General features: G+C 43.7%; 2 protein-coding genes across 5 annotated transcripts in view; both read right to left on the bottom strand.

Annotated features, from left to right (window-relative positions):
• caps2 (calcyphosine 2) overlaps window positions 1-5,111 on the bottom strand; it is a 41,688-nt gene extending 36,577 nt beyond the window's left edge. Inside the window, exons 1-2 of the mRNA XM_078221132.1 lie at window positions 5,052-5,111; window positions 4,799-4,870 (exon numbers count right to left, since the gene is read on the bottom strand). Of these exons, the coding sequence (XP_078077258.1) occupies window positions 4,799-4,864 (66 nt within the window). The 5' untranslated portion in view covers window positions 4,865-4,870; window positions 5,052-5,111. The remainder of the gene's footprint in view (window positions 1-4,798; window positions 4,871-5,051) is intronic.
• A 1,604-nt stretch (window positions 5,112-6,715) lies between these two features.
• The window catches only part of LOC144498461 (uncharacterized), a 23,536-nt gene continuing 4,375 nt past the window's right edge, over window positions 6,716-25,876 (bottom strand). Inside the window, exons 2-6 of one of the 4 annotated variants that reach the window (XM_078219607.1) lie at window positions 18,896-19,095; window positions 17,035-17,107; window positions 14,690-14,780; window positions 9,259-9,356; window positions 6,716-7,989 (exon numbers count right to left, since the gene is read on the bottom strand). In XM_078219607.1, the coding sequence (XP_078075733.1) occupies window positions 7,697-7,989; window positions 9,259-9,356; window positions 14,690-14,780; window positions 17,035-17,107; window positions 18,896-19,095 (755 nt within the window). In that variant the 3' untranslated portion in view covers window positions 6,716-7,696. The remainder of the gene's footprint in view (window positions 7,990-9,258; window positions 9,357-14,689; window positions 14,781-17,034; window positions 17,108-18,895; window positions 19,096-25,876) is intronic. The other 3 variants (XM_078219608.1, XM_078219609.1, XM_078219610.1) reach the window with 3 other exon arrangements.

Genomic DNA, 25,876 nt, shown 5'->3' with positions numbered 1-25,876 from the left:
GTTCATCCATGGTTTTCAGTTGGGAAACACACGGATTTGCTTCTTTGGCACAGTCTTCTACACACTTATTAATGTGTGGTGGCGTACTCGTTCAGGCTGGTCGCAGAGTTTTTAAGTACTGACCAGTCCACTGACTCCAAGCAGTTCCGTAAGGATCTTGTATGTTTCAATAAGGTCACCTTCTCATTCTTCTAAATTCCAATGGGTATAGGCTCAATCTGTTCAACATTTCTTTGTAAGATAAGCCCTCCATCTTAATGAGCTTCTGCTGATCATAAAACTAACAGTTAGCAAAATCAACTAACAGCAAATGTGACAAATTGACAGTTGGATTAATGAGTTAGCAAGGAGTGTAATAGCCTCACAAACATCACAAGTAGATGAACTGAAAGTGAACTTAATTAGCCAGAAATGTGTAATGTACCAGTAGTGAGAATAAATAAAGCACCAGCAGGTGTGATGAATTAGCTGTAGGCAGGATGATAAAATGATAAGCAAAATGTTAATAATGTCGAAAACAAAATCCATATTACAGCTTTCTACATCCTCACCAAAGATTAAAACGGCATTAGGGATTTAGGTCACACTTTAAAAGACAAAGTTCAGACTGCTATTTCAAGGCTGTCGAAAGAAAATTGTACTGTGATTATTTTGAAATTGGCTCATCATTAAGTTAATAATTAATTATTAAATTTATTTTGGGTTACAGAAGTTTAGGAACATGACTGGAAGTTGGTCCACTGTGATTCATTTTTTTAAAATCATAAATCCCTGCCTTTACTCCATACCCCTTAACATCCCAAATATAAAGCTCCCTTTTTGACACCTTGAGTTCTCTTTGAATCCATGGCCTCCTGGCATAGGTTTCTAAAACAAAACAATATAGCCTTTCACAACCTCAGAACATCCCAAAGCATTATACAGCCCATCAAGTACTTTTGCAATGTAGTAGAACATAGAACATAGAACATTACAGCGCAGAACAGGCCCTTCGGCCCACGATGTTGCACCGACCAGTTAAAAAAAAAACTGTGACCCTCCAACCTAAACCAATTTCTTTTCGTCCATGAACCTATCTACGGATCTCTTAAACGCCCCCAAACTAGGCGCATTTACTACTGATGCTGGCAGGGCATTCCAATCCCTCACCACCCTCTGGGTAAAGAACCTACCCCTGACATCGGTTCTATAACTACCCCCCCTCAATTTAAAGCCATGCCCCCTCGTGCTGGATTTCTCCATCAGAGGAAAAAGGCTATCACTATCCACCCTATCTAAACCTCTAATCATCTTATATGTTTCAATAAGATCCCCTCTTAGCCGCCGCCTTTCCAGCGAAAACAATCCCAAATCCCTCAGCCTCTCCTCATAGGATCTCCCCTCCATACCAGGCAACATCCTGGTAAACCTCCTCTGCACCCTCTCCAAAGCCTCCACATCCTTCCTGTAATGTGGGGACCAGAACTGCACACAGTACTCCAAGTGCGGCCGCACCAGAGTTGTGTACAGTTGCAACATAACGCTACGACTCCTAAATTCAATCCCCCTACCAATAAACGCCAAGACACCATATGCCTTCTTAACAACCTTATCTACTTGATTCCCAACTTTCAGGGATCTATGCACACATACACCTAGATCCCTCTGCTCCTCCACACTATTCAAAGTCCTCCCGTTAGCCCTATACTCAACACAACTGTTATTCCTACCAAAGTGAATTACCTCACACTTCTCCGCATTAAACTCCATCCGCCACCTCTCGGCCCAACTTTGCAACCTGTCTAAGTCTTCCTGCAGACTACGACACCCTTCCTCACTGTCTACCACACCACCGACTTTGGTGTCATCAGCAAATTTGCTAATCCACCCAACTATACCCTCATCCAGATCATTAATAAATATTACAAACAGCAGTGGCCCCAAAACAGATCCCTGAGGTACACCACTTGTAACCGCACTCCATGATGAATATTTACTATCAACCACCACCCTCTGTTTCCTATCCGCTAGCCAATTCCTGATCCAATTTCCTAGATCACCCCCAATCCCATACATCTGCATTTTCTGCAGAAGCCTACCATGGTGAACCTTATCAAACGCCTTACTAAAATCCATATATACCACGTCCACTGCCTTGCCCCCATCCACCTCCTTGGTCACTTTCTCAAAAAACTCAATAAGGTTAGTAAGGCACGACCTACCTGCCACAAAACCATGCTGACTATCACCTATCAATTCATTACTCTCCAAATAACTATAAATCCTATCCCTTATAATTTTTTCCAACATCTTGCCGACAACAGAAGTGAGACTCACCGGTCTATAATTCCCGGGGAAGTCTCTGTTCCCCTTCTTAAACAATGGGACAACATTCGCTAACCTCCAATCTTCTGGTACTATACCAGAGGCCAACGACGACCTGAAGATCAGAGCCAGAGGCGCTGCAATCACTTCTCTTGCCTCCCAGAGAATCCTTGGATAAATCCCATCCGGACCAGGGGATTTATCTATTTTCAGACCCTCCAGAATATCCTGCACATCCTCCTTATCAACTGTAATACTGTCTATTCTACTCCCTTGCAACCCAGTGTCCTCCTCAGCTATATTCATGTCCCCTTGCGTGAACACCGAAGAGAAATATTGGTTCAATGCTTCACCAATCTCCTCCGGTTCCACACATAACTTCCCTCTGCCATCTATAACTGGCCCTAAACTTGCCCTAACCAACCTTCTGTTCTTGACATACCTATAGAACGCCTTAGGATTCTCTTTAACCCTATCCGCCAAAGTCTTCTCATGTCCCCTTTTAGCCCTTCTAAGCTCGCTCTTCAACTCCCTCTTAGCCAATCTAAAGCTTTCTAGTGCACTACCCGAGTGCTCACGTCTCATCCGAACATAAGCCTCCTTTTTCTTTTTAACCAACAAAGAAACTTTTTTGGTGCACCACGGTTCCCTAGCCCTACCAATTCCTCCTTGCCTGACAGGGACATACCTATCACAGACTCGCAGTAGCTGCTCCTTGAAAAAACTCCACATGTCGGACGTTCCCAGTCCCTGTAATCTCCTAGTCCAACCTATGTTTCCTAATTCTCTCCTAATAGCCTCATAATTACCCTTCCCCCAGCTAAAACCACTGGCCCGAGGTTCATGCCTATCCCTTTCCATCACTAAGGTGAACGTAACCGAATAGTCACTGTTCTAATGTGGCGAAACATAACAACCAGTTGCACACTGTAAGATCCAACCAACAAGATAATGACCAAATAATCTGTATTAGTGTCATTAGTTGAGGGATAACTGATGGCATAATCCCCAATTTCTCTCACTCCATCATTAGTGACCATGCTGCAAGCCTAAATTTTGGAATTTCGTTCATAAAGTTAACTCTCTCACCTTTCAGACATTCCTTGAAATCTACCTTTTTGACCAAGCTTTTGGTCACCTGTCCCATTATCATCTTTTGTGGTTTGGTAGTCACATGTCATCTGATAATTCTCTTGCAGAAATCTTGGGGCGTTTTGCTTTGGTAAATGCACTATATAAATGCAAGTTGTTGTTGTTTCTCTCTCTGCAGATGCTGCTCAACTGAGTGTTTTCCAGCAGCTTCTGTTCTCATTTAACAATTTCAGTCACTAACATTTAAAAGTGGGATAATAAACAGTGCATCATCTTGATTTTAATAAATACCTTAAAAAAAACTCTTGTGGGTTTGCAATTTGAACATGGAAATATTTTATTTGGGGAAGAGTCATAGGAACATAGGAATTAGGAGTAGGAGTAGGCCATTCGGCCTTTTGAGCCTGGCCCACCATTTGATAAGATCACGGCTGAGCCAGTTGTGGTCTGGACTCCACTTCCCTGTCTGCCTTTTTAAACATAACTATTGGGTGTGGAAAAGGGAACCTCATTTATTTAAAACTTTGCTGCTACCAGCAAAAGGTGAGTCGAATAAAGACAGAACCAGCCATCCCTCCTGTGGGCGGCGCGGTGGTACAGTGGTTTGCACTGCAGCCTCACAGTGCCAGAGACCCGGGTTCAATACTGGCCTCGGGCCACTGTTTGTGTGGAGTTTGCACATTCTCCCCGTGTCTGCATAGGTTCCCTCTAGGTGCTCTGGTTTTCTCCCACAGTCCAAATAAGTGCAGGTTAGGTGGATTGGCCATGCTCAATTGCCCCTTAGTGTCAGGAGGATTAGAAGGGTAAATATGTGAGGTTACAAGGATAGGGTCTGGGTTGGATTGTTGTCAGTGCAGACTCAATGGGCCAAATGGCCTCTTTCTGCACTATAGATTCTATGATTCCTCACCTGGGTTTGTGAAAATTTGGGGATATCCCAACTGGATGGTGTCAAATTGAAGGGCACTGCTTGGAGCAACAACTTTTAGCCAACCTCATCTGGGGCTGATTGTCACACCCCTCTGTACTACCAAGTTGTGCTATCTCTCTCTATTTAAATAGTTTATGGGCAGCACAGTGGCTAGCACTGCCGCCTCACAGCGCCAGGGACTCGGGTTCGATTCATGTCTTGGGTCACTGTCTGTGCGGAGTCTGGACGTTGGCATTGTGTATGCGTGTATCAGAAAGACGTGCTGGTTAGGTGCATCGGCCATGCTAAATTCTCCCTCAGTGTACCCGAACAGGCGCCGGAATGTGGCGACTACGGGATTTTCACAGTAACTTCATTGCAGTGTTAATTAAGCCTACTCGTGACACTAATCAATAAACTTTAAACTTATACTGCTTTTCAATTCTTCCTGCCAAAGTGGACAAGTCGGAAAGGGGCATTCTTGATTTTTACCTGTGCAGATTTCTGCCTTTTTAAATTCCTTGATGCTGTGCCAATGCCTTTCACTTCCAGATCCATTTAAAGCTGTAAAATGAAGTCAAACAAAGGTCAACTGGAGGGGATTTCAAAAAAAAGTTCAGTCGTCCACTACAAAGCTGTGGGATTCCTCAGGAAGTGGGTGAGCGATGCTGTAGGAGGTGAAGCGACACCTTTACCTGAGCCCTGGGGATGCTCCCAGTCCCTGGCCGGGCCTGCTGTCACTCACCTGGCGACTGCCTCACGTCAATCACCCCGCGTTGTCATGACCACCCACCGCGTCCGTCCGCACTTCCGGCCTCAGCAAGCGCATGCGTACCAGCGTTTACAGAGTCTATATGGAACCACAATAGTTGCACCATTGGACTCACACTTTTACTGAGTCGCATTTACAACAAATGAAAAATTACACTCAGTGATATTATATTTGCTGCTCCTACCCCTTAACGCACAGCACATCAGATAGAGAAAGCTCTGGTTAGACTGGAGTAGTTCAATTATTGGTGTCACAAGTAGGCTTACAATAACACTGCAATGAAGTTACTGTGCAAAATTCCCTATTCGCAACACTCCGGGACCTGGGTTCAGTTCCCAGCTTGTCTGTGAGAATCATAGAAACCCTACAGTGCAGAAACAGGCCATTCAGCCCATCAAGTCTGCACCGACCACAATCCCACCCAGGCCCTACTCCCACGTCCCCACACATTTACCCGCTAATCCCTCTAACCTACGCATCTCAGGATACTAAGAGGCAATTTTACCATTGCCAATTAACCTAACCCGCACATCTTTGGACTGTGGGAGGAAACCAGAGCACCCGGAGGAAACCCACGCAGACACGAGGAGAATGTGCAAACTCCACACAGACAGTGACCCAAGCCGGGAATCGAACCAGGTCCCTGGAGCTGTGAAGCAGCAGTGCTAACCACTGTGCTACCGTGCCGCCCATGAGTTTGCACGTTTTCTCCATGTCTGCCTGGGTTTCCTCCGGGTGCTCCAGTTTCCTCCCACAGTCTGAAAATATGAGTTAGGCACATTGGCTATGCTAGCTAAATTGCCCCTTTGTGTCCCGGGATGCGTAAGGTAGAGGTATTAGCAGGGTAAATATGTGGGGATACAGGGATGGGGTCTGGGTGGGATTGTCAGTGCAGGTTTGATGGGCCGAATGGCCTCTTTCTGCATCATAGTGTTTCTATTATTCTATGTTCGGGTACACTAAGGGAGAATTTAGCATCGCCAATGCATCGAACCGCAGTGCGTCTTTCAGACTGTGGGAGGAAGCCAGAGCACCCGGAGGAAATCCATGCAGACACGGGGAGAATGTGCAAACTCCACACAGTGAGCCAAGCCGGGTATCAAACACGGGTCCTTGGCGCTGTGAGGCAGCAGTGCTAACCACTGTGCTACAGCGCCACACAAGCTTTAAAGAAAGTGGTTCCCAGACTTGCAGTGCCTCAAATCTAAAGTTCTCATCCTTCTTATTAAATCCCTCCATGGCCTTCTCCCTCCTGATCACTGTGAACCTCCTCCAGCCTATAACCCTCCAAGATGGCCCTCCGATTCAAAACTCAGTATTTTAATTACTTGACCATTGGCAGCTGTCTAGGTCATAAGCTTTAGAATTCCTATACAGAGTCTCTCTGCATCTCTCTTAAGAAGCTCCTTAAAATTGAACTCTGATTTTGATCACCCAATATCTGCTTGTGTTTGGTATCAAGTCTGTTTGATAGAGCTCCTAAAATCTGCCTTGGGTACACTTACAATGTTAAAGGCATTATATAAATACAAATTGTTATTGGCCTCAAATTCGCATTGAATCACACAAGGAATTTGTTTGATAAAAAGCACAATTTCCAACTTTGTTAGTCCTGGCAATCGGCACGAAGCACATTCAGGGTGATCCATTTAAAGTTTATTTATTAGGCTGAAATAAAGAGAAATTTCTTCAAAGGAATTGTCTCAAAAGTTATGGATGCTCAGTCATTGGTACATTCAAGACATAGGGTCAATAGATTTTTGCATACTATGGGAATTAACGGATATGTGGATAGTGTAGGAAGGCAGAGTTGAATTAGATGGTTCGTCATGATCCAACTGAACAGGCTCCTACTCCAACTATTTCTTATGCTCTCAGGCCATTAGCTTCTATTATTTTTTGACTTGTTCCCTGCTGTGATGAAGAATCAAATTCATTAATCTGTCCTTTCCCTTTGCAGATAGTGATCAATCTCCTGTGTAGTGCCCAGTGGAATGTGAAAGGAGATTGCATGAGCAACTGAGAGCTGTGTCTGGAAGGCAGGCAGATCGGAACTGTGTCCAGGGGTCTGCAAGACCACCGCTGAAATAAATACAATTTGTGGTCTGTGCATTTTCCTTCTGGTGACTGTCAATTTGGTTTGTTAATTAGTTTAATTTGTTAATTAGTTTAGTCAAAGATTATGCAGAAAATTTTATGTATGAATAATTAATACACCAAACATCCCTCACTGTAAAAGCATGGCAATATCTCTCAGCTTTGACTCTAGCAATTGGCAAAAAGGAAAATTCTGTGCATACATAGTAAATTGAACACTTGTATAATTACTAATTGACCCAAATAAAGCAATGCTACATATTTTCTTCAGTGTTTTTAATATAAAAACAACCAAGATCATTATCACTATCACAGAACAAGCAAATAATGGTGTTAAATACAACATATTTGTATGGTACTATGTATATATGGAAAAAAAGTTCAAAAATTATCTGCTACTGGATTGTGTTTTTAAATAATAAACCACCAGCAACAGATCAATATTTCTGCAAAACAACACAACAATAAGCAAAATGGATCAGTGATGCACAAAGTATGGCTATACACGGTCCTTCATCAATTCATTTCCCAAGCTCAATTACTTTGTTGCGTCTTCTCAACTCCATAGGTTCCTGAGTTTCTGACAAATCTGCAACCGTTTCAGAATCCCCTTCAGTGTCCTCTGTGGAAATGCTGCTCCCAGACTCAATCTCATCAAAATAGGATGATGCAAGCAGGTTGTCAGTTATTGGATCAATGTCCTCTATCAAGTCTTCCTCACTCTCTGTGGAGGCCTGCTCATCAAACACTTCTGTCTTTATCTCGATGTCCTGCATACATTCTTTGAGATTCTCAGATACTGGAGTCATTTCTTCTGGATTTGGAAGAAAACATTTCAATCACAATACTAAACACAAATATATATTTTTAATTATATTAAACTGTATTTCACTGGGAGAAAAATAGCAGTTTCCTAAGAATTAAAGAAAAATAAGAAAAAATTCTGCCTTTTTAATATAATATTCTCTCCAAATATCCCCTTTAATTCCAACAGTACTATCTCTTTTAAAAGAGTACTTTAAGCTTTTGCATTGATGAACATTTAAAAATATACAGATTACCATCATGTTATGGGATCAACAACTGAGGAGGTGATGGCCTAGTGATATTATCACTAGACAAACTCAGCTAATGAGCTGGGGATCTGGGTTCATATCCCATCAGGGCAGATGGTGGAATTTGAATTCAATAAAAAATATCTGAAATTAAGATTCTATTGATGATCATTGTTGATTGTCGGAAAAACCCATCTGGTTCACTGATATCCTTTAGGGAAGGAAATCTGTCATCCTCACCTGGTCTGGCCTACATGTGAATCCAGAGCCACAACAATGTGGTTGACTCTCAACTGCCCTCCAAGGGTAACTAGAGATGGACAAATAAATGCTGGCCAGCCAGCAATGCCCATGTCCCATGAATGAATTTTTAAAAATTACATCGGACTTTTAACATTGTAAAATACCCCTAGGGGACAGGCGCAATATCAGAAAACAATTTGACACTGAATGACATCTGGTCCAGTAAGAAGTCTCACAACACCAGGTTAAAGTCCAACAGGTTTATTTGGCAACACGAGCTTTCGGAGCGCCGTTCCTTCAACAGGGCAGTGAAGAGTTGGGTTCACACTCAGGGCATATATAGACACAAATTCCAAGTAAGGCTTACATTAACACTGCAATGAAGTTACTGTGAAATTCCCCTAGTTGCCACACTCTGGCGCCTGTTCGGGTCAATGTACCTAACCAGCACATTTTTCAGGATGTGGGAGGAAATACTTCATTGCAGTGTTAATGTAAGCCTTACTTGGAGTTTGTGTCTATATATGCCCTGTTTGCGAACCCAACTTTTCACTCACCTGATGAAGGAGCGGCGCTCCGAAAGCTCACGCTACCAAATAAACCTGTTGGACTTTAACCTGGTGTTGTGAGACTTCTTACTGTGCCCACCCCAGTCCAACGCCGGCAAATCCACATCATGATATTTGGTCAAAGAAGTGGTTTTAAGAAGAGCTTTAAAAGGAAAAGCTACAAACTGAAGTGACACTGACAAGAAAACCTCAATGCTTTACTGTATAATCATTTACCATCAATTTGAGGTGCCTGTTTCTCTTTCACCAGCTGTCTTAATTGTAGAAGCTGTGTCATAATTTCATTCTTCTGCTCAGAAGCGACGGCATCGACACTATAGTGAATGCAAAATAACAAGAGTGAAATGTTAAAGTTAAGCAGGGTTCAAGATATTATTTGGTATAGCTGTTTAGCATTGTTTCACCTAGGAAATGCAGTTACCTTGCAAACTAAGCATCATATTATATCAATTACAACTAATAGCAAACACAGGGCTGCTAGGAATAGGGTCCCTGCTTTAAGTATTCTAATCATACAGAACAGTTGGATACTTTGTAAAGTAAAAGTTTATTTATTTGTCACAAGTAGGCTTACATTAACAATACAATGAAGTTACTGTGAAAATCCCCCAGTCGCCACACTCCGGCGCCTGTTCGGGTACACTGAGGGAGAATTTTTCATGGCCAATTCACCTAACCCGCACATCTTTGGACTGTGGGAGAAAACCAGAGCACCCGGAGGAAACCCACGCAGACACGGGGAGAATGTGCAGACTCCGCACAGACAGCGACCCGAGCTGGGAATCGAACCCAGGTCTCTGGCGCTGTAAAACAGCAGTGCTAACCACAGTGCTACCGTGAGATTTGTTGGCACAAATTAATACTTAACTGTGAACAAGTTTCACTCCAGATAGTTATTAATTGTTGTTTCCCGTGCTTCTTCTTTGGTTCAAACAAAATGTTGTAAGTATATTAGATCTTGTGCAATTTAACTAGTTCTTTAAGCAGTAAATTATAAAAAAGACATTCATAAGAACATAAGAAATAGGAGCAGGAGTAGGCCATCTAGCCCCTCGAGCCTGCCCCGCCATTCAACAAGATCATGGCTGATCTGAAGCGAATCAGTTCCACTTACCCGCCTGCTCCCCATATCCCCTAATTCCCTTATCGATCAGAAATCTATCTACCTGTGATTTAAACATATTCAACGAGGTAGCCTTCACTGCTTCAATGGACAGAGAATTCCAGAGATTCACTACCCTCTGAGAGAAGAAGTTCCCCCTCAACTCTGTTCTGAACCGGCCCCCCCTTATTTTGAGGCTGTGCCCTCTAGTTCTGGTTTCCCTTCTAAGTGGAAAGAATCTCTCAACCTCTACCCTATCCAGCCCCTTCATTATCTTATATGTCTCTATAAGATCACCCCTCAGCCTTCTAAACTCCAACAGGTACAGACCCAATCTGTTCAATCTCTCCTCATAAGCTACACCCCTCATCTCCGGTATCAACCTGGTGAACCTTCTCTGCACTCCCTCCAAGGCCAATATATCCTTTCGCAAATAAGAGGACCAAAACTGCACACAGTATTCCAGCTGTGGCCTCACCAGTGCCTTGTATAGTTGCAGCAAGACCTCCCTGCTTTTATATTCTATCCCCCTCACGATAAAGGCCAACATTCCATTCGCCTTCTTGATCACCTGCTGCACCTGCAGACTGAGTTTTTGCGATTCGTGCACAAGGACCCCCAGGTCCCTCTGCACAGTAGCATAATGTAATTTTTCTCCATTCATTGGCAACTCCTAAAAAACAAAAACTTGGTGCAAGCTAAATACATCAAGTAGCCACAAATAATTCAGGGTAACTGAGGCCTAGCTGCTAGTTACAATGTCGGCATCGCAAATAAACAGAAGATCTCATTGTCTCTAACTCCAGAGCTTGGCTCTGAGCGGAAACAGGTAAAGTTTTGTTACTTTGGCTGAATCAATTTTTGGCAACTAGCAGGTTAACTGTAAAACGTTACCCGGAGTTTTGTTTTCCTGTTTCTCTCAAAGGGTCTGGAGCTATGGTCAAAGACAGTCCTGGTCGACAGTAACTTTACTGGACTTAATTCCATCCCAGCTGCTACCTCTCACCTTCACTCAATAGCCCAACTTTCTTGCTTCTCTCTCTTTACTCAGCTCAACTCTTGTAGCTTTCTCTCTTCTGCGCCTACACATTCCAACTAGTGACTTTCTTCCTCTGCATGCCCCAACACGTGTTTTTCTCACCATCTACTCTAACTCTCGTGCTTTTCTCTCCTGCTCAACCAAAGCTTACTCTCTGTATAATGTGGGGAGAAAGTAAATTATATAATGTACTACGTGGGATTAGTTCCTGTATCAGCTGTGTATTAAACAAAGGCTGGATCAGCATGATCTTCATTTGTTACAATATTGTAAATGTCTGTTCATTCCACTGGTCCAGACAATGTTTACATTCCATTGGCCCAGGCATAGAACACATTCATACAAATTCACGCACTGTTATCATCTCCAGCTCATTGTAAAACTTATTTGGAATCAGGGGCCCTGTTTTAACCGGCACGGCCGCCCGAGGCTCGTAAGGTCGCACCCGAGGCTAATGGGGAATGCCGTTCTGCGAGCCTCGCCCATCCCCATTTCAAGGCGGCCGTGCCGGTAAAATCAGGGCCCTAGAATGATTATATCACAGAAGGAGGCCATTCAGCCTGTCGTGCCTGTGCTAATCACCTGAAAGAGCAATTCACCTAGTGCCACTCCCCTGCCTTTCCTCAGCAGCCCTACAATTTCTTTAATGTCAATTTCCATTCAGAGTAAAAGCCTACAACTCCCACTTGTTGCCCCACGCTTCTGTTTTGCCTCTTGTTTGAGCTTACAGCATTGAGTTGCAACAGTGATTTATTTCAAGCTAGCAAACACTAATTCATTCAGGGGGTAAACCTTTACATGTACCTCAGTAATCTGGCATAGAGGCCAAATTAGAAGTTACGCTATATCTTCAGACTTTTCTTTTGTATAAGGAAATTCGTCAGACACGTTAAGTTCTAATCCTCTGTTTATGATAAGTGGTCAATGATAGCAGATGGCAGGGGCTGCCATAAAGCAGAAATCCATGAATGCAATTACAGATTAACATCAACCAGAGGTGGATAGTTTACAATAGTTTCAGTACTAAGATTTTCCTACCTAATAACTATCTGTGGGATCTGCCAGGTGGACTGTAGAGTCTTTTCCGATCCTGTACAGTCCTATGTTTCCAACAACTAGAGGCACAATGCACAGAGTATAAAATGTTTATAAATAACCAGAGCAGTCTTTGCTGAATGCACAACTTGTTGAGATTTAGGAAAATGGTACGGGGTTAGGATTTGAAGAGCAGCAATTAGGCTTGAATTAATTGGATAGCTAATTAACTGGGACTGAGCAAGTGGTAGACCCCATACCCTGGTCTGGAGAGTATTAGCCAAGAGGAGAGGTTGGATAAACTTGGTTTGTTCTCATTGGAACAACGGAGGTTGAGGGGTGACCTGATAGAGGTTTACAAGATTATGAGTGGCATGGACAGAATGGATAGTCAGATGCGCTTTCCTAGGTTAGAAAAGTCAAGTACTAGGGGACATAGGTTTAAGGTGCATGGGGAAAAGTTTAGAGGAGATGTGTGAGGCAAGTTTTTTTTACACAGCGGGTGGTGAATGTCTGGAATGCGCTGCCTGGGGAGGTGGTGGGAACAGGTACGATAGCGGCATTTAAGGACATCTAGACGAATACATGAAAAGGATGGGAACAGAAGGATACAGATTCCCTAAGTGCATACGTTTTAGTTTAGGCAGGCATCTTGCCAAAGGGCCTGTTACTGTGCTTTGCTTTTCTTTGTTCTTTATTTATATCCCAAGTGAATAAATTCAATTTTAAATCACTGATGCAGCTAGCTGTAGCCCTTTTAACAGTGAAGGCACTTCATTGGGAGGTGGAAGGTGGGAAATGTACAAACTGGGCAAGGATTCAAGATTTAGGCGAGGCGACCAAATACAAAGTCAAAGAGGTATGTTTGGAGGACTCTTAAAAACAGAAACAGATGAAGTAAGGCAGCTCTAATGGGAAAACCATGAGAGCTGTGGGGTTTGCCACCAATGAAATAGTGGGAAGGGCATGGAGAAAGGAACATGTCGTCCAAATTCAGCACAGCTGAACGTGTGAGCAGAGAAGAAGAGCTGCAATATTGATAGAGTAAAGCAATCACACAAATGGAATTGTAGATAAGAACAAAGATCTTCAGCTAAATACGCCAAGAGATGTGGGAGCCAATGGAGGTTGGTGAGGACAAGTGTGACAGGCAACTAGGACCAGGAGGGTTGCAGACAGTTTTGGATGAGCTGGGTTTCTCCGGGGAGAGCCTGAGGCCAGTGAGTGGACCATTGGGCATGCTGGAAACGTTACAGAGATTGAAGAGGCAATCTTGGTGATTGACTGTGTATGTGATTTGTAGCTTAAGTTTGGGAAGAACAGCAGACTAAGATTAAGTAGGGTCAAGGGTGGCCGGAACAAGCAATTAGGGAGAGGGTTCAAAACAGAGCCTGAAAAGTGGAGGTTATGGTGAGAACTAAGCAAGGTGTCCTGGTCAAAGTTAGTCAGTTCAGCTTATCAACAATTGTTGTCAGCATAGCAACAATCATGAATTCATGGGTGATGGCAGAGAAGCAAAGCTATAGATCAATGTACATATATGGAATGGCTTCAGTTTATATAAAGTAATAAGGAGGGGAGCCAACAACTGAACCTTGTGGGACACTGGAGATAACATATTGACACATGAAGTGGGCATTTTGTTCCATTCATGGGATGTGGGCATCGCTGGCTGGAGCAGCATTTATTGCCCATCTTAACTACCCTTGAACTGAGCTGAGTAGCTTACTAGGGTAATTTTAGAGGGCATTTAAGAGTCAACCACATTGCTGTACATTAGTGAACCGGGCGGCATGGTGGCACAGTGGTTAGCACTGCGGCCTCACAGCACCAGGGACCCGGGTTCGATTCTGGCCTCAGGTAACTGTCTGTGCGGAGTTTGCACGTTCTCCCCTTGTATGCGTGGGTTTCCTCCGGGTGCTCTGGTTTCCTCCCACAATCCAAAGATGTGTGGGTTAGGTGGATTGGCCGTGCTAAATTGCCCCTTAGTGTCAGGGGGACTAGCAGGGTAAATACATGGGGTTACGGGCCTGGGTGGGATTGTTGTTTGTGCTGGCTTGATGGGCCGAATGGCCACCTTCTGCACTATGAGTTGGGTTTTACAACAAACCAACAATAGTTTTATGGTCATCACTAGGCTTTTAATTCCAGATTTTAATTGAATTTAAATTTCACCATCTGCCATGGTGAGATCTGAGCCCTGGTCCCCAGAGAATTACTTTGGGTCTCCTAGTCTAGTGAAAATAATACGATGCTATTGCCTTTGGAAGAAGTCAGGAAGATAGGTATAGAAACTAAAAGGGAGCCATGAAAGAAAATGCTATAGAGATGAGTCACAGAAGAGAAACAATGGATGACGCAATGGTTAATCGAATCAAAATTACCAATAGGCTGAAGAGGGATAACGCGTTGGTTAGCCAATAAGGATGTTTAGTACAAAACAAACCTGAGAAAGAGCAACAATCACTTACCAGCTGGTGAGTGGATCTAATTCTTTTACTAATGAGTCCAGCATTCTCTCTGTCTGTGCCAAACGCGTTTCCAATTCAGAAAGCTGAATTTCTAGTACAAAAGTTTCTGAAGTTACTAAAACGTTACCTAGAGCTGCTCGCAGTCCAAGTCTTAATATTACCTGTGGCTCAGCTAGGGACTTGAGTGCACTATGTCAGGTGACTTTTCAGTGCAGAATCACAAAATTGTTATGATGCAGATAGAAACCATTAAGTCTATTGTGTCTGCACTGGCTCTCCAAATGAGCATTATGACTTAGTGCCACTCCCCAGCCTTTACTCCCATATCCTTGCACATTGTTTCTAATCATCCAATGCTCTCTTGAATTGAACTTGCCTAGATCATGGGGTGGAAGTCCAATTGGATTGGGCTGGGGATTAGTAGCTGGAGATGGTAGTGGGAGGTGGGATGAGTCCTGTGGGGATTCGGGGAGGTGGTGATAGTCTGGAGGGTGAGGAAAGCCCAGTGGTAGATCAGGTGGGGGGTGGGGAAGATGCAGTAGTCAGGGGTTGTGACAGTTGAGATGTGAGGGGAGTCCCATGGGAGAGGTCATGGATGTTCCATGGGGGGGTCGGGAGCAGAGTTGGGATGGATAAGTGAGAACTGGTGGGAGTCCCTTGGAGAGTCTGAGGTGTGGTGGGGAGGGGGACCTGCAAGGTGTGGCAGGTAGGGTGGTGAGTTGGGTCAGTGCTATTATTACCCAGAAGCTAAAGCATTTTTAATTCTTTTAACCAAGAAGGTAGATGAGGGCAGTGCAGTTGATGTTGTCTACATGGACTTTAGCAAGGCCTTTGACAAGGTACCGCATGGTAGGTTGTTGCATAACGTTAAATCTCACGGGATCCAGGGTGAGGTATCTAAATAGATACAAAATTGGCTTCTTGACAGAAGCCAGAGGGTGGCTGTAGAGAGTTGTTTTTCAAACTGGACGCCTGTGACCAGCGGTGTGCCTCAGGGATCAGTGCTGGGTCGACTGTTATTTGTCATTTAGATTAATGATTTGGATGAGAAGATAGGAGGCATGGTTAGTAAGTTTGCAGATGACACTAAGATTGGTGGCATAATGGACAGTGAAGAAAGTTATCTCCAATTGCAACGGGATCTTAATCAATTGGGCCAGTGGGCTGACGAATGGCAGATGGAGTTTAATTTAGACAAATGCGAGGTGATGCATTTTGGTAGGCTGAACCAGGGCAGGACCTACTCAGTTAATGATAGGGCGTTGGGGAGAGTTACAGAACAAAGAGATCTAGGGGTACATGTTTATAGCTCCTTGAAAGTGGAGTCACAGGTGGACAGAGTGGTGAAGAAGGCTTTCGGCATGTTTGGTTTCATCAGTCAGAACATTGAATACAGGAGTTGGGACGTTTTGTTGAAGTTGTACAAGACATTGGTAAGGCCACACTTGGAATACTGTGTGCAATTCTGGTCATCCTATTATAGAAAGGATATTATTAAACTAGAAAGAGTGCAGAAAAGATTTACCAGGATGCTACTGGGACTTGATGGATTGAGTTAGAAGGCGAGGCTGAATAGACTGGGACTTCTTTCTCTGGAGCGTAGGATGCTGATGGGGTGACCTTATAGAGGTCTATAAAATAATGAAGGGCACAGATCAGCTAGATAGTCAGTATCTTTTCCCAAAGGTAGGGGAGTCTAAAACTAGAGGGCATAGGTTTAAGGTGAGAGGGGAGAGATACAAAAGTGTCCAGAGGGACAATTTTTTCACACAGAGAGTGGTGAGTGTCTGGAACAAGCTGCCAGAGGTAGTAGTAGAGGTGGGTACAATTTTGTCTTTTAAAAAGCATTTAGATAGTTACATGGGTAAGATGGGTATAGAGGGATATGGGCCAAATGCGGGCAATTGGGACAAGCTTAGGGGTTTAAAAAAAAAGGGCGGCATGGACAAGTTGGGCCGAAGGGCCTGTTTCAATGCTGTAAACCTCTATGACTCTATAACTCTAACTGTTCCTGGATTAGTATTGCTGGATGACAGTCAGCACCAGCCAAACTTTGCAATTTAAGTCGCATTATTGAATGGTTCCCAGTGCACTGCAATTGCCCAAAAGAAATGTGAATTTCCCAGGAAATTGCCATGCAATTCTTATTGGGGAACTTCTGGGAGTGGAGCTATCTTTGGGGTTGCCCCAATACCCTGGGGCTCAGAAGTTATAGTTGACAGTCACCGTCACAATGGAATGGTATTGATTTCTGCAGAAGCAAAATTGTACCACAAACTGTATCAACTAGTCATTACCGAAATATTGCACGTCCCACACAGTTAAATGTGTGGTTGAATATATACCTGTATTTTTCCTTTTTTTGTCAACTTCCTTATTTTTCTCGTTGCTTTTCCTTTCATTTTCATCGAATTTTACCTGAAACGCCAGAAAAGATATTTCAAACAATTATAGGTACGGCAGTGAGCTCTGTAAAACCTTTATAATAACTGCAAGCTGCTTTCACTCTAATAGGATGCCTGGATCATTGATTTTTGGAAGCAGCCTATCCACAAGAGCTCATTTTTTAGACTTCACGATTCAGTGCAACTCTCTGCTGAATGCGAGGCTTGCTCAGCTGGATGTAAAAACTCCCATGGCTCTGTGGATGGAGAAAGAACAACTACCAACAATGATTTTAACAGCAATAATGGCAATATTGGCTTTAAAGAGCAATTGTGACTTAAGAGTTAAGCATGCTGGGATTTTTGGTCAAGCTATAATCAAACACAGATGCAAGTTATAGCTGTAAGGTGTGATCTGGTCTGTGAGCTGTGACCTGACACTTCCTGTGTTGGTCAAATGTGGGAAGTTGTTTAATTGGAGATAGACATGGCGAAGCCACACCCATATATGAGTGAAGGCAATGTGATCGACATGCCATTTATGCTAAACATCATGGAGTTTTCTGCGAGCAACTTCATTGGTCTGAGTGCCACAGAACTTTCTGGAAGGTTAGGACAGTTTGAGGATTAAACCACGTTTCAGCCCTTTGTCTCCAGCGATAACTCAGAGCTCAACCATCGCAAGAGTGCCCTTAAGAGCATCTTCAGAGATGGACCATGAGGACAGAATCGACATCAGGAATGGATGTGGCCATTTCATTCTAAACCAGTAGTATCTGTTTCCAGTAAAGAATTAATGTTCAGTGAAGAGTTAATGTTCAGTAAAATAATTAAATTGTAAGGTTGAGTTTGGTACCTAAAGTGAAATAAACAGAAGTTTGTTGAAGGGATTTTGAAGCGACTCAAAGAGGAAAGAGATTAAATTTGTAGCCGAATAACAGCAATATTTGAAGGCAGCCCTCGATTAGTGGGACCTTGCTGTGCACAAATTGGCATCCTTGCTTTGCTTATAACTTCTGGAAATAATTTACTGGCTATAAAAGTGAAAGATAAATGTATAAATGCAGGACCTTTTCTTCCTATGATGATGTGCGTTGCCCTACTTAAATAACAACGTTTAAGAAGCTCGACAATATCCAGGACAAAGCAGCCTATTTGATTGGTACCCCATCCACCACTTTCAACATCCACTCCCTCCACAACTGACGCACAGTAGAAACAGTGCGTGCCCTCGACGAGTTGCTGCAGTGCATCTTGTAAAGGGTCCTTTGACAGCATCTTCCAAACTCATGACCTCTACCACCTAGAAGCACAAAGGCAGCAGATGCATGGGAATATCATCACCTGCAAGTTGCCCTCCAAGCCACTCACCATCCTGACTTGGGACTCTCTCACGGTTCCTTCATCAACGCTGAGTCAAAATCCTGGAGCTCCCTTCCTAACAGGACTGTGTGTTGTGTGTACATACACCACATGGACTGCAGCGGTTCAAGATGGCAGCTCACCATCACCTTCTCAAGATTTTAGGAATGGGCAACAAATGCTGGCTTAGCTTGTGTGCCCACATCCTGTGGAATTGTAAATATTACATTGCCAAATCACTGATACATTTGTTATACTGGAAAACGATGTCATAGACAGAAAAGCAATGTCCTGTACACACGGATCGACAGAGCAAAAAATTACTGTCATATTGGCAAATGATAAAACATTAGAAAGAGTAAAAATATGAACACTTTGTCAGTCTCAAAGGTGAGCAGCATTCACAAGCATTCTTACAATATTATTTTATTTATAAAGTGTGCTACAGAGATGTGCTTACCTGCACAAGTTTGTAAACTGCATATATACTTATTCCTATTGCATAAAGTGGCATCAATTGGAAAGCAAATCCTTTGTTTCTGCCCTGAGTCTTCTCGCCAGTCACTTTGTTTTGATTTATACTTCTCATCCTGAGATTAGGTGGCCCTTTGGGACTATTTGGTTGGGAGTGTCTAATCAAAGGCTGGTCTCTTCCAGGAACTGTAATATGTATCAAATGAAGAGATTTGAGGAAAAGGCATTCAACATGACATGATACTCCATATAACTGATTTATCCAGTGATACCATGCACTGAAAGAGTCGAATTCAGTGATATAAAATGATGCATTAGCTGAGAAGGCTCCAGTGTCTATTAACTGCTCAGTTAGAACAAGCATTTCATCAAAATGTGTCTATGTTAGACTGCTGGTGCCTTTCACGATTGCTATATTTCACTTTTTCTGTGATCTTAAAGGCCCACTGGCTCCGGCAAATGACAGTTGTGAAGTAGTAAAAGTTGACAAGGGTAAAAACAAGACAATTTGAAGAGAAGTAATAACTTATCTGGCTAAACCTATGTTAAAAGCATAGGCAAGATAGGACAGCAGTCAGAGGCAGCCATGTTCCTAAGGGAACCAAGTATCAGCAGGCAACCTTATCAACTGGAAATTTATCAAGGACACCAAATCTCTTCAGTGTGGAGACACGTTCCTTTGTGTTACAACAGCTGCACAAATCAAATAGGATGACACAGCATACGCAGCACAGAACAGACCATTCGGCCGAACCAGTTCATGCCAGTGTTTATGCTCCACCAAAAGGTAAAAACAGGGCTAAAAGACCAGGAGGTAAAAATCAGCAACAAAATTGATGTCAGGGAGAATATATTCCAGGCAGAGTTAGACTAATTTTTGATAGTCAAGGGTTATAGTGGTGATAGTGGGGGAACAACAATGACAGGAAAGTGGAGGTGAAACCACAACCCGATCAGTCATGATCTTATTGAATGGTGGAACAGGCTTGAAAAGCTGACTGGCCTACTCCTGCTCCTACGTAACCTACAGGGGACATAAAGAGGATAATTTTGAAAAGAACCAAGGGACGGTAAATTCCTAGTCAAACCCCACATTCCTGGTTGCCAAGCGTGGACAATAGCCTTTCTGTGCTTCAATCCCAGGAATTTCATTAGTAGGAGCAGAAGTAGGCCCATCTGAACCCTCAAGCCTGCTCCATTATTCAATAAGGTCATGGCTGATTGGATAATGGCCTCAATGCCACATTCTTGCCTACTCCCATGAGTCTATCTACCTCTGCCGTAAAAATATTCAATAATTCTGCCTCTACCACTCTCAGAGGTTGAGTAGGTTAGGCCTGTACTCATCGGAGTTTAAGAGAATGAGAAGTGACCTTATTGAGACATATAGGATTCTCAGAGGGCTTAACAGGATCGATGCTGATAGATTGTTTCCTCTTGTGGGAGAATCGAGGACCAGAGGGCATGATCTCAGAGTAAGGGGTCGTCCATTTCATAAGAGAGGTAAGGAAGAACTTGTTTTCTCAGAGGGTAGTGAATCTGTGGAATTCTATAGAGGCTGGGTCCTTAAGTATGTTCAAAGCTGAGACAGATTTTTAATCAGTAAGGGAATCAAGATTATGGGGTTAAGACGGGAAACTGGAGTTGTGAATTATCACATCAGATCAGTCAAAATCTCACTGACTAGTTTACTTCTGCTCCCTTATCTTATAATCTCTGGAGAAGAGAGTTCCACAGGCTCACAGCCCTCAGAAAAAATAAATTCTCCTCATTTCCATCTTAAATGGGAGACTTATTATTTTTAAGCCGTGTCCCTTAGTTCTGGTTTCTCCCACAACAGGAAACATCCTTCCAGAATCCACCAGTCAATGTTTGTAAGTGGAACTCGCAAAAGTCCCCAAGTGCAACTTAAAATGATGCATGATGCTAAATACTGTGAAAATTTCCACCAAAAACTAAAAATGTCCCAGTGGGAATTAACTGCACAACTTCCCGTGCACATTTATTTGAATTAACTTGTCACACATCAAGCATTGGTGCTTGAACTTTAGCCAGATAAAATAATGCCTAAAAAGGTCATAAAATGCACTTTTAGAAAAGGAGCTAGTCATTCCCTCTAGGGAGAGGGAAGGTTTGAATTCATGGCTGAGGGGATGGTGCAGGAGGGAGGGGTTCAGGTACTTAAGCAATTGGGGCTCGTACTGGGGAAGGTGTGACCTCTATGAGAAGGATGGTCTACACCTTAATCAGAAGGGGACTAATATCCTGGGGGGTAAATTTGCTAAGGCCATGCAGGGAGGTTTAAACTGATTCGGGGGGGGGGAGGGATCCTGAGTAGTGGGGCTGAAAGTGAGGGATGCATGGATGGGGACTGCAATGCACGGCATTGCAGAGGTGGGGTGGAGCAGGGTTTGAAATGTGTATACTTCAATGCCAGGAGTATTCGCAATAAAGTGGGTGAACTTGCAGCGTGGATCAGTACCTGGGACTTCGATGTTGTGGCTATTTCAGAGACATGGATAGAGCAGGGGCAGGAATGGATGCTGCAGGTCCCGGGGTTCAAATGTTTTAGTCGAAGTAGGGAAGGAGGTAGAAGAGGGGGAGGGGTAGCATTATTGGTCAGAGATTGTATCACAGTGTCAGAGAGGAGGTTTGATGAGGACTTATCTGTTGAGGTAGTATGGGCGGAGATTAGAAATAGGAGAGGAGAGGTCACCCTGTTGGGAGTCTTTTATAGACCTCCTAAAAGTTCTAGAGAGGTTGAGGAAAGGATTGCGGAGTCAATCCTGCTTAGGAGTGAAAGTAATAGGGCAATTGTTATGGGGGATTTTAACTTGACTAATATTGACTGGAATTGTTATAGCTCTAGCTCGTTAGAGGGGTCAGTTTTTGTTCAAAGCGTGCAGGAAGGTTTTTTGACTCAGTATGTAGACAGGCCAACTAGAGGTGAGGCTATATTGGATCTGGTGCTGGGAAATGAGCCAGACCAGGTGCTAGACTTGGAAGTTGGTGTGCATTTTGGTGATAGTGACCACAATTCGGTTACGTTCACCTTAGTGATGGAAAGGGATAGGCATGAACCTCGGGCCAGTGGTTTTAGCTGGGGGAAGGGTAATTATGAGGCTATTAGGAGAGAATTAGGAAACATAGGTTGGACTAGGAGATTACAGGGACTGGGAACGTCCGACATGTGGAGTTTTTTCAAGGAGCAGCTACTGCGAGTCTGTGATAGGTATGTCCCTGTCAGGCAAGGAGGAATTGGTAGGGCTAGGGAACCGTGGTGCACCAAAAAAGTTTCTTTGTTGGTTAAAAAGAAAAAGGAGGCTTATGTTCGGATGAGACGTGAGCACTCGGGTAGTGCACTAGAAAGCTTTAGATTGGCTAAGAGGGAGTTGAAGAGCGAGCTTAGAAGGGCTAAAAGGGGACATGAGAAGACTTTGGCGGATAGGGTTAAAGAGAATCCTAAGGCGTTCTATAGGTATGTCAAGAACAGAAGGTTGGTTAGGGCAAGTTTAGGGCCAGTTATAGATGGCAGAGGGAAGTTATGTGTGGAACCGGAGGAGATTGGTGAAGCATTGAACCAATATTTCTCTTCGGTGTTCACGCAAGGGGACATGAATATAGCTGAGGAGGACACTGGGTTGCAAGGGAGTAGAATAGACAGTATTACAGTTGATAAGGAGGATGTGCAGGATATTCTGGAGGGTCTGAAAATAGATAAATCCCCTGGTCCGGATGGGATTTATCCAAGGATTCTCTGGGAGGCAAGAGAAGTGATTGCAGAGCCTCTGGCTCTGATCTTCAGGTCGTCGTTGGCCTCTGGTATAGTACCAGAAGATTGGAGGTTAGCGAATGTTGTCCCATTGTTTAAGAAGGGGAACAGAGACTTCCCCGGGAATTATAGACCGGTGAGTCTCACTTCTGTTGTCGGCAAGATGTTGGAAAAAATTATAAGGGATAGGATTTATAGTTATTTGGAGAGTAATGAATTGATAGGTGATAGTCAGCATGGTTTTGTGGCAGGTAGGTCGTGCCTTACTAACCTTATTGAGTTTTTTGAGAAAGTGACCAAGGAGGTGGATGGGGGCAAGACAGTGGACGTGGTATATATGGATTTTAGTAAGGCGTTTGATAAGGTTCACCATGGTAGGCTTCTGCAGAAAATGCAGATGTATGGGATTGGGGGTGATCTAGGAAATTGGATCAGGAATTGGCTAGCGGATAGGAAACAGAGGGTGGTGGTTGATAGTAAATATTCATCATGGAGTGCGGTTACAAGTGGTGTACCTCAGGGATCTGTTTTGGGGCCACTGCTGTTTGTAATATTTATTAATGATCTGGATGAGGGTATAGTTGGGTGGATTAGCAAATTTGCTGATGACACCAAAGTCGGTGGTGTGGTAGACAGTGAGGAAGGGTGTCGTAGTTTGCAGGAAGACTTAGACAGGTTGCAAAGTTGGGCCGAGAGGTGGCGGATGGAGTTTAATGCGGAGAAGTGTGAGGTAATTCACTTTGGTAGGAATAACAGATGTGTTGAGTATAGGGCTAACGGGAGGACTTTGAATAGTGTGGAGGAGCAGAGGGATCTAGGTGTATGTGTGCATAGATCCCTGAAAGTTGGGAATCAAGTAGATAAGGTTGTTAAGAAGGCATATGGTGTCTTGGCGTTTATTGGTAGGGGGATTGAATTTAGGAGTCGTAGCGTTATGTTGCAACTGTACACAACTCTGGTGCGGCCGCACTTGGAGTACTGTGTGCAGTTCTGGTCCCCACATTACAGGAAGGATGTGGAGGCTTTGGAGAGGGTGCAGAGGAGGTTTACCAGGATGTTGCCTGGTATGGAGGGGAGATCCTATGAGGAGAGGCTGAGGGATTTGGGATTGTTTTCGCTGGAAAGGCGGCGGCTAAGAGGGGATCTTATTGAAACATATAAGATGATTAGAGGTTTAGATAGGGTGGATAGTAATAGCCTTTTTCCTCTGATGGAGAAATCCAGCACGAGGGGGCATGGCTTTAAATTGAGGGGGGGTAGTTATAGAACCGATGTCAGGGGTAGGTTCTTTACCCAGAGGGTGGTGAGGGATTGGAATGCCCTGCCAGCATCAGTAGTAAATGCGCCTAGTTTGGGGGCGTTTAAGAGATCCGTAGATAGGTTCATGGACGAAAAGAAATTGGTTTAGGTTGGAGGGTCACAGTTTTTTTTTAACTGGTCGGTGCAACATCGTGGGCCGAAGGGCCTGTTCTGCGCTGTAATGTTCTATGTTCTATGTTCTATTTGAATAAGCACAAACCATAACAGGTCACAAAATTAATAAGTGTTGTGAGAAAACAAACGGAATTAGTTAGGATACATTATGATTATCTTAGTGAAGCTTCCTGTAAATGAAAGATTTACTACTTTTCATCACTGCAACTAGAGACTAAAATATTGCCAGATACTTATCTCCACATTTACAAAGATAATCTATCTAGAAAAACAGGATGTTCATGAAAAGAAACCTTACTCGTCACTGCATCAAATCTGGTAGACTGTTAAAACACAAACACCTATCCTGTCAGGCACAGCTCAGTTGGTAGCACTCTACTCATCTGAGTTAGAAGGTTTTGTTTTCAGGACCCAGTCTACAGGCTGGGGGCAAAATCTTGGCTGACACTCATACAAAGGGAAAGCTGCAATAGCACAAGTGCTGTCTTTCCAATGAGAAATGAAACTCTGGCCCCATCTAGACTCCTAGGTGGATGTAAAAGGTTCCATGGTCCTATCTGAAGAACACAGTAAGAAGTCTCATAACACCAGGTTAAAGTCCAATAGGTTTATTTGGTAGCACAAACCAGTAGCTTTCGGAGCACTGTCCCTTCATTGGGTGAGTGGGAGTTCTGTTCATAAACAGGGCATATGAAGACACAAACTCAATTTACAAAATAATGGTTGGAATGCAAGTCTTTACAAGTAATCAAGTCTTCAAGGTACAGACAATGTGAGTGGAGAGAGGGTTAAGCACAGGTTAAAGAGATGTGTATTGTCTCCAGCCAGGACAGTTAGTGAGATTTTGCGTTAGTGAGACTCTGCGTTGTTGTGTGTCGTGAAGGCCGCCTTGGAGAACGCTTAGCCGAAGATCAGAGGCCAAATGCTCATGATCGCTGAAGTGTTCCCCGACAGGAAGAGAACACTCCTGCCTGGTGGTTGTTGAGCGGTGTTCATTCATCCGTTGTCATAGCGTCTGCATGGTGTATGTACCGTGTACCTGGTGGATGGTGTTTGATCTTTGGGCAAGCGTTCTCCAAGGCGGCCTTCACGACACACGACAATGCAGAGTCGCTGAGCAGAGACCAATAGCCAAGTTCCACACACGAGGACGGCCTCAACCGGGATCTTGGGTTCATGTCACACTATCTATAACCCCCATGACTTGCCTGGGCTTGCAAAATCTCACTAACTGTCCTGGCTGGAGACAATACACATCTCTTTAACCTTGCTTAACCCTCTCTCCACTCACATTGTCTGTACCTTTAAGACTTGATTACCTGTAAAGACTCGCATTCCAACCATTATTTTGTAAATTGAGTTTGTGTCTTTATATGCCCTGTTTGTGAACAGAACTCCCACTCACCTGACGAAGGGGCAGCGCTCCGAAAGCTAGTGGCTTGTGCTACCAAATAAACCTGTTGGAGGTGTTGTGAGACTTCTATCTGAAGAAGAGCAGGGAAGTTCTCCCATGTTCCCATTCTGGTTTTACAGCTCGTCAGTCCATGGCCCCTGCAGGATGCTGGCTGCCACAAAGTGCATATAAACACTTTATCTGGCCTCCTGACCAATCCTTTCGTCACTGTCTATACTCCAAGCCAGTCATTGTCCATACTTAGTTCTGCCAGTCAGTCACTGTAGCCGCTGCACAGTGGTCATACCACTCGCCCAGTGTGCCTGTATCTCCTCCCATGCCCACATTAAGTAGTCTCACAACACCAG

Source organism: Mustelus asterias, chromosome 9 (assembly GCF_964213995.1).
Source record: "Mustelus asterias chromosome 9, sMusAst1.hap1.1, whole genome shotgun sequence".
Classification (NCBI taxonomy): Eukaryota; Metazoa; Chordata; class Chondrichthyes; order Carcharhiniformes; family Triakidae; genus Mustelus; species Mustelus asterias.
The sequence above is the reverse complement of the archived record's forward strand: the minus strand, read 5'-3'. Positions and strand labels throughout refer to the sequence as shown.